This window comes from Chanodichthys erythropterus, chromosome 10 (assembly GCF_024489055.1).
Source record: "Chanodichthys erythropterus isolate Z2021 chromosome 10, ASM2448905v1, whole genome shotgun sequence".
Lineage (NCBI taxonomy): Eukaryota > Metazoa > Chordata > Actinopteri > Cypriniformes > Xenocyprididae > Chanodichthys > Chanodichthys erythropterus.
In genome coordinates this window covers 16,891,864-16,904,860 of record NC_090230.1, presented here as the reverse complement: position 1 = coordinate 16,904,860, position 12,997 = coordinate 16,891,864, and the positions used below count along the sequence as shown (strand labels likewise).

Here is a 12,997-nt window from a genome sequence, read left to right as displayed (position 1 = left end):
GAGCAGGTTACTTATGATACTAAACAAAGTCCCAGCTTTCAAACCGTGTAGTTTTTAAAGAAATTCAAACAATAAAAACCGTTTTGTTGCTCTTTAATGTGTCGTGACAGATTGCTGTTGATCCTCAGCTCAACCGCTCGTAAAAACCGGTCATCTCTTCCTATTAGTCCATGAACCTGAGAATGAATGTTGTTTCAAACGCGGAAAGACGTCAATACACACCATTTTTCAAGTTTAACTCCACCGAGGTTAATCTTTTAACTACTGGCTGCTTTGTCGGACAAAATGGCGGATGCGGCGTTCTGATTAGTTAGATCGCTTGTCAATCAAACTCCCGGTGAAAGGTCAATTACCCAACTACATAATTAAGAGAGAAAGCATTATAAATTATATATAGAAAGAAATATATTTTTTCCTCCCATCTCACATGCTCCATAGTACACGTCATATGGTATTCGGCTTCGGGCACATGCCGAATAATAATAATAATAAAATAAACATTTTAAACAGACTGTAGCAATTATCATTTCGTCAGCACCTCTAGTAGAATTACATTATTAATTAATTATTTTGTTTAGATGTCTATTCAGACTCATGGGAGAAACATGATCTCTATAGCCACTTTTCAACCATAGGAACCAGGGTCTAAATGAAGTTCCAGGTAAAAATTTCCCCCTCAGAAAGTCCCTGCTTGCAAGGTAGTACTTTTTCAAAGTTCAGGAACTTTGAGGGATGGGAATTGGGCACTGGGCACTGAACATGCTGATTGGTTGAGTTTTATTTCAACCACCATTTTTAAAAGTCCCTTGTGGTGTGTGCAGTAAGTTTTGCTATTCAAATCAACAATGGAGTTTAAAAGTTACTACTGATGGACCAACTTCAGTCGTGATTCTCAATTTATCCAGAATCATGCAGTTCTAAATGGACAGGGATAAAATATTTTTACCTTTTCATTTGGGATAGTGTTGGACATATCCTCTGGATTTATCATAGCAGGCACCCCTCCAAGATAAGACACAGCGGTGTTCACCAAATTAAAGTTGCTTCTCTCATTCTCAAGTAGCTCTCTGAAATCCACTGACAGGGATTCTGGACCCAAGGCAAAAAAAAACAAAAACAAAAAAACAGTTCTAAGACATTTACAGTTATAAATATTGTAGGAATGGTTCACCTAAATGTAAAAATTATGTGATTTACTCAAAAAAAAAGGAAAAAGTACCAGTTTGTGTAGTGGGCAAATTTTCAAACGAGCAGTCTGAGTCACTCGAGGAGTTATTGAGCTCCACTCTGCCACGATGGCCACATTCTATGGTCTGCGTTGTTCTCTGTTTTATCTCCTCTGCAGGAAGATGACCAGGATGGTAATGATGAATGAGGTAGCACAGGATACGACCATCTGAGAATGTCACCGTGAAGTTTTCAGCCTGCAAAATGAATGGAGAGATATTTTTCAAAGGAGGATCCTTTGCAGGTTATCATACAAATGTGTTCAGGAGATTTCTCTGCAATATCTGACAAAAATATGGGTTTAGAACAACATACCAGTGAATACATGAGCAAACTATTTCTTTAATGTGACTCACCTTTAAATTGTAGAACTCAGAAACAGCATTGACCCAGTCTAGAAGAAGCGTCACCTTCTGGCTGGGATGTTCGAATGCTTGTATCGCTTTCATTCTTGTCACTGCAACACCTTTGTTAGCCATTATTGAAGCCAGTTTCTGTTTTGTTCTCCAGGTTTTCCTGAGGAAACTGATTTCCTCTTTGAGCTGACTCTCATCAAGTAGCACTTCCACCTATGACAAAAGAAGTTTTGTCATATTTAAAGAATTACACAAGATAAACATAAATATCAGTCATCCTAATTATTTTTTCCCCCCAAAACTAGTGCTGGACAATATGGTATACAGCCCTGGTCGATACCTGGAAGGCAAATATGATTTTCCAAAGGAGGTTTAGGGTCTTTTCCCGGTGTCCATCCACAATGTCTCTGGAGTCAATGTTCGCTCCTTCAAGAAAATACAGACAAATTCAGAGTGCTTTTCTCTTCAGATTATGAATCGTTTCATTAGGAATTGCTAGATATTTATCATCAAGAAAGTTCTCACTCACCATGCTCATCTTTAAGGTCAACACCTTTGTCTTTCAGAACCTGCAGTGCAACATCAACATTGTGCACTTTCTGTAGGCGGCTAATAGCAGGTATCCGCAGCTTTCTAGATAAAGTCCAGTCCAGAGTGAAGAGCTCCATTACCCGCCTGAAAATAATAAAAAAAATATCAAGTGGAGATATATATTATATATATAACATGGGAAACTGGAGGCTTTTAAAAATGGATGAATGGATCACAACAGCCATGACATTTTATGATGTATGAACAATAAACATGCAAAAATGAAATTTTTCAAATCAAACATACACCAAACGAATGCCACATCTCAAGTCAACAGCAAGATTCTTCACTGCAAAGTTGAACTCATCCAGAGGGGTCTGAACATGAGATACTGCTAGGCCCAAGTGGCCGAGGTGACGTGACAAAATGCCTTCACCACTGAGGAAGTCTCGTGAGAACGCCAATAGCAGATCTCTGCTTGACTATAGGGAAAGGAAAAAAAAAAAAAAAAAAAAAAAAAAAATTCAGCATGATCATATCCTTGTTTAATATTGGCCAAACAACATTTCATTCAAATGTCCACTTAATCTTTAATATTTGGCCACTTATTTACAATAGAAATGCTACAGTTACAGAAATGCTGATATTATTTGAGGAATTGTGACAGCCCTACACTAATCATCTTATAATGAATGTCTTGAGTATGAATTATCATATGCAGTAAAAGACAGAACAATAAATTGCAAGCACTGTAAAAGGTTTTTGCCACAAACTCAACTCAGTCATGCTGATACCGCAAGACAGCTTTTCACCTAGACAAGAAAAATCATAAAACCCACACACCTTAAATTCAGCATCCATGCAGAACAAACAAGGATCGTGTTCAATCAGTCTGGACTCTTTGGCTTTATCCAGAAAGCAGACCAGCAGTAATAGTTTCTTTAGAGTGAAGCGAGACAGCGCCTCCTCATGGCCTGATGAGTGGGGGAAAAAATTATTGTCATTACAGACAGACTCTTTACAATAATAATAATAATAATAATAATAATAATAATAATACTACAAAGACCATAGAAAAAAATTAGTTCCTAAAAAAAAAGTAATCAAATTAAATTACCATCTCTGTACAAATTGGGCACTTTAGAGTGCCTGAACTCAGCGGCTATGTCTGGGTTCCACAGCAGACGTCCAAGAATAAACATGGCCAATCCCATGACATCACTGTTGCTTTCAAGTGATATTAGCTCTCCATAGATTGTCTGAAACAAGGAATGGACAAAAGATGTGTCATACATGAAATCAAAAATGAAGCTAATGACTAAAAAATGTAATATTTTTAGCAAGCAAACAAATGAACATTATGCTTTCACAAACAAAACAAAATACCTCAAGTCCGATTCGTAGCCAGAGCGGATTGTATGATATCAGCCAGTTAAGAACTTTCTGACGCTCACCTGAGAAATTAAAATAAAAGATAAAAAAAAAACAAGAAAGAAATATTAGTCAATTAAAACATTAAATATTTTATTTAACAGAGTGACACCAGCTATAAAGAACATCAAGCACACCAAAGGAAAATAATAATAATAATAATATATATATACTACCATTCAAAAGTGACAGAAAAAAGACATAATAAAACAAAAAAATGTTTAAAATAAATGCTGTTCTTTTGAACTTTATTCATCAAAGAATCCTGAAAAAATGTATCAGATTCCACAGAAATATTAAGAAGAACTACTGTTTTCAACATTGATAAAAACAAGAAATGTTTCTTAAAGCAGTAAAGCATTATATTACAATGATTTCTGAAGGATCATGTGACACTGAAGACTGAAGTAATGATTCTGAAAAGTCAGCTTTGACTTTATAGGAATAAATTACATTTTAAATTGATTAAAAACAGTAATATTCCACAAAATTACTTTTTCGATTAAACAAATGCAGCCTTGGTGAGCATAAGGGACTTTTCAAAAACATTTTTTTCTTTCTTTCGGGAGAAATCATGTGGAAATGCTTGTGTGGTCATGGCTCGCATTGCGTGAGAGGAATTACAAGCCAAGCCGAGTCGATCATTTTTAAATTAAAAAAAATTCAGGGAGTCAGCTGGATTTTGTCCAGCGTATAGGCTGCCCCCTATTGCCAATTCATACACAACCACGTCACATAAGCTAGATCTATGAATATTATTATAGCCCAGTGGCTGCAACCCTACAGCGTGCGCTATAGAAGTTTTTGTTGAAAGGAATGGCTGTGCTGTTCTCTGATTTTCACCAAATAATTTGTACACCCGTATTTCTATTTTCTTTCTCTTTTCTACCTGAAGCTATAGCAGCAACATTAAAGCTCCAGTCTCCGTGTTTAGTGTGAAAGCTCATGCTATTGCCGCCGGCTCGTAGTGCAGTACAGTCATGCCGTGCCGGATGCTTTGACACGATTATCAGGTTAACTGACTCGTAACGTGCAATGGCTCACGACTTCCTAAATGTCAGAAAACGCAGTGCACACCCGCCTTAACATGTACAAAAAGACTGTCGATGTCCTACAAGCATAATTCACATTGACAAAATGTATATCCTTTGGCACCTCATACCTATGTCCTTCCAGAGATGTCTGTCCTTTCGCACAAGGAGCCTCTTGGCTTCTACTTCCAGCTCCAGTCTCTGGATGGCCTTCACCATGGTGTCTGACGTAAAAAGCTTGCAAGCTGCTCGCCGAAGGCGGTTTAGCCGTTGACGGGCTGTGTAAGTTCTAAACGACAACTCTTCTTTGGTTGGTGCTTTGGGAATGTTGAATTTGTCATTCCCCATAGTTAATGACAAAGCATTCACTAAGAAGAAACAATAAGAGAATGTTGTTACAAGATTGCAGCTGAAGTTACTTAAGGGGAAAGTCACCAAAAAAATGAAAATTCTGTCATTAATTACTCAACCTTGTGTCGTTCCAAACCTCTCCATAGATAGCTATTCAACAGACACTTTGAAGCTTCAAAAAGTTCTTAACCTGTTAACCCGCACTGTCACGCCGACGCACCAAAGCTTCTTTGTTTAAATTAGCTCAAATTTACTGTTAGATTTAATATAATTACTTTGACAAACTATACATCATTAAAAAGATCTAAGACTCGAGCTTCAATTTTTAATCTTTATTTTATACTCAACATCGTATAGTGACCGTTATTTGTTAATATGCGTTGGGAGTTATGAATATGAGAAACGGAGTCGTTACCTTTTCATTGAAATATGAGCGTCAGCTTCAGCCATTGAGAAAAAAACTCTGTACGATCATCATGAAAAAACTCCACAAAATAACATCCCTCGGGGCTTTTAGCTTAAAAGCATGCACATTTGGAGAAATATTGATGGACTGTCATACGTTTATGTCAATTTTCTATACAGAGGAGTCATATTTATGAATTTTTTACCAAAACGCGCTGTTGTTATTATATGAGCGCTGTATACACTGACTACTGTGTGTCCAACACATACTCAAAGCTGGAGGGCGCTCTGTGCACCTTTAGTCCACAAATTATACAGCATGAACAAGAGGCAGTCATGTGACATACACAGAACTAACAGAGGCTACCAGACATCGCTATAATCATTGATATAAACATACAGAACGTCACTTTTGAAAGTAATAAATACACGATTGTGACAATATGTGGTTTATCTGTGTTCTTCACGCCATATCAGGTATTCATAATAGTAGATTATATTTATAATGCAATGCTAATCGAGATAGCTTTTCTCATTGTGCAGAATAGCCTAAAATGATATATTTTCTGTCTGATTTTTGATCCAAAGCCACATCACATGAAAGTTTGGAGAAAAAAAACGTGGTTTTAATCTTATAAATTGTCATGTTTTGTTGGTGTGCTAAGCTAATATGCTAACGAGCCCAGATATGCACCTGTTCTAATCTAAAGCTAATGCAAATAAATCATTTTTAATAGTAAAGCTCACTTTTTTTTCCTCTCTTTTTCCCCAAGAAGGGCATTAGATACAGTTTGAAAGAAGGTGAAGTGAGAAGTTTGGTGAATGAAATGAGGGATTAAATCGTGTCTCCTCAGAAAATTTGGACTAAACCGCTCAATAAATATGGATTAATTTTACAATCACTTTATGAACTTTTTGAAGCTTCAAAATGTCAGTTGTGTAGCTGTCTATGGAGAAACAAAAAGCACCCAGATTTCTTAAAAAGATGTTTATTTACTCACCCTCAACGACACGAGGGTGAGTAATTAATGACAGAAATTTCATTTTTGGGTGAACTAACCTTTTAAATTCAACTTAAAATGAGAATCTTTTGCATTGCATCTCAAAGGATACGAACAACTAAAACAAAAGCACCCACCTTTGGTAACTTCAGTTGCAACTTTGAAGTCATCAGGAGTGAGAACATAATTCATCCACCAGGTAAAGCCTCGCTCCTGCTTTTCAATCCATCGCTCATCATAAAACATGTTCTTTGCAGCAAATGGCAAAGGATGCCTTGGTATGGCTGTCAAGATTGTGTAAATTAAGCAAAAATGCCATTTAAAAACAACAAAAATTGTGTGAATGTAGCTGTAAAAACATACCCGTCTGTGTCGGCTTCATGAAGGTCAGTTTGGCCTGAGCCACTGCCACGATCCTCGCAGGCTTTCGAGTCGAACTGCTCAGTGACTTCACAGACTGACCATCTATATCAGTGAAATACATTTAAAATGGTATTATTGTATAACTTGCCCTACATGTTTAGTATGACCAAAGATTTTCAAGAACGCTATTCTAAGCAAGAGGGACACAATGTTTTCTAACCTTTTTGATCTGTTTTTGGAAATGATTTCTTTGCTGGAGGTTTTGTGAACTTTCGTGAGCTTGGTGGAGCTTAATGGAAGAAAGAAAAAAAGTATTATTTAATTGGTTCTCAACTCATAAAATGTCTAAACATCTTTAATAATGTTTACCAGTACGTATTTGATAACACATACTAGATTCGTCACCTACATTTTGCATGACATGCATAATGACTATACTTGACTTACCCATAACTTTTTGTTGCTGTCCAGATATGGACCTTGAAGTAAACGTTCTTTCTTGGCTTGGTTTCTTAAGCTCTGTCGCGTGGGCTGGAGCACGGCACTTTTTCGCTTGGACGTTTGACATATCTTCCGAATGACCTTGCAGAAACTCATCACTTTTTCTCTTTTTACTCTGCACAAATGTCATGCATTGCACAGGAAACTGGTCCTTAGAAAGACCTGGTTGCACTTTTTCAGAGACGTTTCCGACTGTCAGCTCCAGACCACTTGACGGACTGTTACTGCTACTAACAGAGGGCAATACTTTAGGCCGTATGGGAGATATGGAGGACAGAAGCTGTTCAGGAGGGGATCCATATGACGTCAGCAACTCTTTTGCAGCTGGCATTGAAGTTACGAGATATTTGGACTCTAGTGCCACATCTGGACTTGAATCGGAGCTAATGACAGGCAGAGCGGAGATGCTGTCAGGGGAACTTGTGTTAGATTCTGCATTACTAGCCTCCGAGAGCTCCATGGTCTTCTCTAAGAGCCTACGCCTGGAGGTTTTCTTCTTTCGCAAGCCTGGACTCTCGACAGAGGCTTCTGTTTTGCTTTTGGTCACTGTGGTAGAATTCACAGGAAGCTTCTTGGAACCATCAGGAACAAGGGTGTCATCAACTTTGTTCGACTTGGTCACTGTGGCGGTGCTAAAAGGTAATGCCTTTAGCCTAAATGCATGATGATTTGACTCAACTCCTATGACTTTACTGGGTTTCACACAGAAAGTCAACCTTGGGTGAGCAACTTCAACTGGTGGCGAAATGACTGCAGTCGCTCTAAATGATGTTACTGAAATCTGTTTTTCAGACTCAAGAGAATCAGAAAAATCAAAGCTTGAGCAAGCATTCGGTGGACTCACTGCATGTGACAGATCTGATCCTATAACATCCAGAGCATCTTTTACAGACAAAGAATGTTTCTCTGGCTCTCGACTTTCATCTCGCAAATTTTGTGCAATCACGGGAAGCGGACTCTGAAAGCATGGATTTCCAAACCTCTCTGGGGTGCTAGCAGGAGAGAGTGTTTTATTCAAAACCCTTTTAATTTCTTTGCACTCTGGTTTACGTGAACAAGGCACACCCTTTTTACCAGGTGTATCAAACAATCTCTCTGCTGGTACTAAGACAACCACTGGTGAGTTTTTCTGCAAATGCACATCATCAAAATTTTCTGTTGCAAAAGCAGGCTTTGGCATCTCAGGAGTGGAGGGTGGTGCATTTGCCCTAGTGCCACTGGAACCATAGGCAGACGGCTCCTGGTTTAACGGCGACAGAGGGTTGGACGTTCTATCTTTTCTGTATTGTGACTGGCGAGACACATGAAATGTCTTATTCACTGCCTTAATTGGCATTGATCTCACTTTCTTCTCTTTTGAGGGTGCCGGGACCCCCTTCTTGGATTTAATTGAATCCCATAGGGTTTTCTGAAAAACATAAATTTGTAAGTACTCAAATTATACTAAACACACTTTTTTTTTTTTTTTTATAAAACATACATATACACAAACACACACATATACAGTGACACATATAAACAGGGTTTTTTAATGTTTTAAAGTAAGTCTCTTCTGCTCACCAAGGCTTCATTTATTTGATCCAAAATACAGCAAGAACAATACATTTGTGAAATATTTTTACAATTTAAAATAACACTTTGCATTTTAAAATATAGTAGTCAGCATTTGAAGTGGATCAAAAACTTTCATCAAAGTTGTCCTAAAACCTTCGTATTAGGACAACTTTGATGAACTTTTTTGATCCACTTCAAATGTTGACTACTGTATATTCAAATAGCAATTTATTTCGGTGTTGGTAAAGCTGAATTTTCAGCATCATTACTCCAGTCTTCAGTCTCACATGATCCTTCAGAAATCATACTAATATGCCGATTTGCTGCTCAAGAAGCATTTATTATCAATGTTGAAAACAGTTGTGTACAATTTTTTTTTTCAGGATTATTTGATGAATAGAAAGTTCAAAAGAACAGCATTTATCTGAAATAGAAAGCTTTCGTAACATCACTACTGTTCAAAAGTTTGGGGCCAGTAAGTGTTTTTTTTTTTTTTGCAAAGAAATTAACACTTTTATTCAGCAAGGATGCATTAAATTGATCAAAACTGACACTATAGACATTTATAATGTTGCAAAAGCTTTATATTACAGTTAAATGTTTCAAAATGTTTAACTCTTCTTAACATTGATAATAAATATATCTTGAGCAGTAAATCAGCATATTAGAATGATTTCTGAAGGATCATGTGACGCTGAAGACTGGAGTAATGATGCTGAAATTCAGCTTTGCCAACACAGAAATAAATTGCACTTTAAAATATATTCAAACATAAAACAGTTATTTTAAATGGTACAAATATTTCACTGTATTACTGTTTTTGCTATATTTTTGCTCAAATAAATGAAGCCTTGGTGAGCAGAAGAGACTTCTTTTAAAACAATTTTAAAAATCTTACTGTTCTAATAATTTTGGCCACCACAGTATATGTATCTGCATTTTATATCTCCATTATTACAAATTACCTTTTTCTTTTTTGTTGCCTCTGCTTTCCCAAGCAGTATCGCCTGATGTTTGACGATCCCATTTGCAACAAAGCTGAGGAGTTCTCGAACTCCACCTTCTTCCACTGGTGTCCAAGTGACAGTTAGAATAATGCTGTCCTCAGGCTGAAAAACAGAGAATGTACTTTAACTAACTTACTCTCACGCCATTCCAAACATGGATGACTTTTTTTTCTAGACAAGCTCAACTGGAAATATTTAGTCAGATGTTCATACAAAACGTTTCCATATAATGAAAGTGAATTGGGACTGGAGCAGTAAAGCTCCTAAAGTGAGAAAAGCAGCATAAAAGAATCAATATTTCAAACCTTCTATAGCTTTGTGAGGAGAAGACCAAAATAATTTAAATTAGCACATATAAGCTCTACATTTGCATATATTCAAATAGTTTGTCAAGATGTCAAATGTTGCTTCTCGTGTGTTTTGAAGTTAATCAATTACAACACACCAATCTTGAATATGAACATATTTAAATGCACAAATATCACATGAAAGGTATGCTGGTGACGATTTGCAGTAATATGCTTTGATTCAGTTTTGTTTTCCACAGAAAATTGTCATATTGCTTCAAAAGACACGATAGTGTCATACAGTTATGGTACTTTCAGTTTAAAAACTTGACAGCTTCAGTCCCATGAACACCTCTCATGTGTGTGTTCCACAGAATGAAGAAATTCAAACCGATTTGTGTGAATAAATGACCATTTTCGTTTCTTGAACCATTTCTTTAGATACTGCAAATGAGCCTCAAGCATTGCGCATGTGTAAATTCACGAACCGAATAATCAATAAGCATTAGTGAACATTACTCATTCTCATAGTGGGTTATTTTACTTTTACGCCAGCTGTAATATCAAACTTCGTTCCCACATTTACAGATTTTCTCTGCTAACGTTACCTAAAATGTTGTCCAGCTGAGGAGCTCACAAGTTTTGACAGAAAGCAGCTCGTTTACTCTTACCTGTATTGTAAAACACGTCTGATCAACCGAAAAGCCTTTGGATGCTGAAACTTTATCCACTATGACTGTTGTTGTTGCATCCTCGGTGGGGTTTTCAATTCGTAAAGGCAGAGATTTTGATGATCCCAACTTGATCGTCCCAAATGACACGAAGGGAGATCTAGAAAACTGAAGCAAACTCAGCACAGGAACTGAAGTGTTGTTTTCCTTGCCAGGTTTATCGCGACTACAGTAAGAATCAAATGTTGGACTGAAGTCCAAACACTCCGCTTTCGCGATTTTAAACGACATGTTTAACTCAACTAAATAAACGACGATTCGGTAAATCCATGAGTCTGTGATGCTGAGCAACAGAATACCGTTTAAAACCAGAGTGCGTCCTCGAACGTTTGAATTTGAGTAAGCGGCCAATCAGATCGCTGCAGCCGATATAATTGTCCAATCACTGGACAGAGAAGCAAACTTGAACCAATCAAACTTCTAGGATTCCTTTAAAAATCTGTACACACGCCCACAATGCAGGAAGATGCTTGATGCACATTGCAGTGTTGTTCAGACAGACACTGCCTCACAGGATTTCATTTGCCGTTTGTTATGTTTAAAGTTGATAGTGTAAAGACGCGAGCCTTGTTTTTGTGCTCACGCCCTTGTCCACAGCAAGTATGTTTACGAAATAAGCAACGAGAATACAAAACTTATTTGCAACCCCTGCTGAAAATTTCAGCTAAAACCAACCTAAACAATTTGTGCACGTCTTGGCCTCATACAATTTAAAGTACTGTACAGGATTCATTTTTCCAAGGCCAGGTTATCTGAAATATTTCCTAATAATGAAGACAGATGCGACAGGTGTCATGCTTCTCTGTGCAATTTGAGTCATATGTTTTTTACTTGTCCTATGTTGCAAAATTTTTGGTTAAATTATTTTACAACTATGTCTAAAGTGTTAAAAGTTAGAATTGGTGTTTGCCCCGCTATAGCAATCTTTGGGATACCAAAAATCTGGTCTCAGTTTAATTCAAAACAATTAGATATTTTATCCTTTACTTCTTTGTTAGCTAGGCACCGTATTCTGCTCCACTGGAAATCTAATATTCCTCCAAAAACCTCCCAATGGCTAGTGGATACCATGTTTTTTTTTTAAACTGGAAAAAGTAAGATGTTCTAGGAAAAGTAATTTCTTTAATAAATGGGGTCCCTTTATTGATTACTTCAAGTCTCTTAATACTCTACCTCCTAGTTAATACATGATTGTATGTATACATTTATATATATAATATGTATATTGTATTAAGTATATATTGTATTTATTTATTTTATTTTTATTTTATTTATTTTTTACGGTTATGTGTTATGGTTAGCTTAAGTCTCAAAATGGGAAAAATGTTACATTTGTAATCTATTTTCTTGTAATAACATTTGCTCTAATAAAAAGTTTGAACATAAAACCAACCTAAGATGGTCAGGCTGCTTTTAGCTGGTCTCCAGACTGGTCATAGCTGGTTTTAGAGGGGTTTTGGTTAGCTAGGGGACTGGGAGACCAGCTTAAACCAGCTAAGACCAGCCAACCAGCTTGAAAAAATAATAGGAATTGCCTATTATTATTTTTTCTGCTGTTTGCGACTATTTAAAAATAATCTCCACATTTATTTCTATTTTTCTTAATATTCACTCTTTTTTTTATAGTCCTCACCCTTTTATCACACACAAAAAAAATGGAAAATTGTGTTGTTATAAACCACATAAAAGTATTGATGAGACAGATAAAAAAAATCATTTTGCAGTTCATGGCTTGAAAGTGAAATGAGCTAGTTGTTTAAAGGAACACTTTAAAGGAAACTAACTCATTTTCCAACTCCCCTAGAGGTGAACAGTTGAGTTTTACCGTTTACGAATCCATTCAGCCGATCTCCGGGTCTGGCGGTACCACTTTTAGCATAGCTTAGCATAGTTCATTGAATCTGATTAGACCGTTAGCATCTTGCTCAAAAATGACCAGAGAGTTTCAATATTTTTCCTATTTAAATCTTGACTCTTCTGTAGTATATCGTGTACTAAGACGGACAGAAAATGAAAAGTTGAAATTTTCAAGGCCGATATGGCTAGGAACTATACTCTCATTCTGGCGTAATAATCAAGGAACTTTGCTGCCGTACCATGGGTGCAGCAGGCGCAATGATATTACGCAGCATCTTTGACCCCCTGCTTGCATGGGGAGCGTGCCTTGCAACTGGAGACATTTGTGATAGACGCTGCGTAATACCATTGCACTGCTGCAGCC

The 12,997-nt window shown here is 36.9% G+C and overlaps 1 protein-coding gene across 1 annotated transcript in view; it reads right to left on the bottom strand.

The window, feature by feature from the left end:
• aspm (assembly factor for spindle microtubules) overlaps positions 1-11,066 on the bottom strand; it is a 29,011-nt gene extending 17,945 nt beyond the window's left edge. The window contains exons 1-16 of the mRNA XM_067396292.1: positions 10,717-11,066; positions 9,717-9,860; positions 7,144-8,605; positions 6,917-6,985; positions 6,697-6,798; positions 6,471-6,617; positions 4,708-4,944; positions 3,501-3,568; positions 3,232-3,373; positions 2,958-3,088; positions 2,421-2,596; positions 2,113-2,258; positions 1,924-2,009; positions 1,584-1,796; positions 1,220-1,424; positions 947-1,089 (exon numbers count right to left, since the gene is read on the bottom strand). Of these exons, the coding sequence (XP_067252393.1) occupies positions 947-1,089; positions 1,220-1,424; positions 1,584-1,796; positions 1,924-2,009; positions 2,113-2,258; positions 2,421-2,596; positions 2,958-3,088; positions 3,232-3,373; positions 3,501-3,568; positions 4,708-4,944; positions 6,471-6,617; positions 6,697-6,798; positions 6,917-6,985; positions 7,144-8,605; positions 9,717-9,860; positions 10,717-11,007 (3,762 nt within the window). The 5' untranslated portion in view covers positions 11,008-11,066. The remainder of the gene's footprint in view (positions 1-946; positions 1,090-1,219; positions 1,425-1,583; positions 1,797-1,923; positions 2,010-2,112; positions 2,259-2,420; positions 2,597-2,957; positions 3,089-3,231; positions 3,374-3,500; positions 3,569-4,707; positions 4,945-6,470; positions 6,618-6,696; positions 6,799-6,916; positions 6,986-7,143; positions 8,606-9,716; positions 9,861-10,716) is intronic.
• Positions 11,067-12,997: the final 1,931 nt, after the last annotated feature.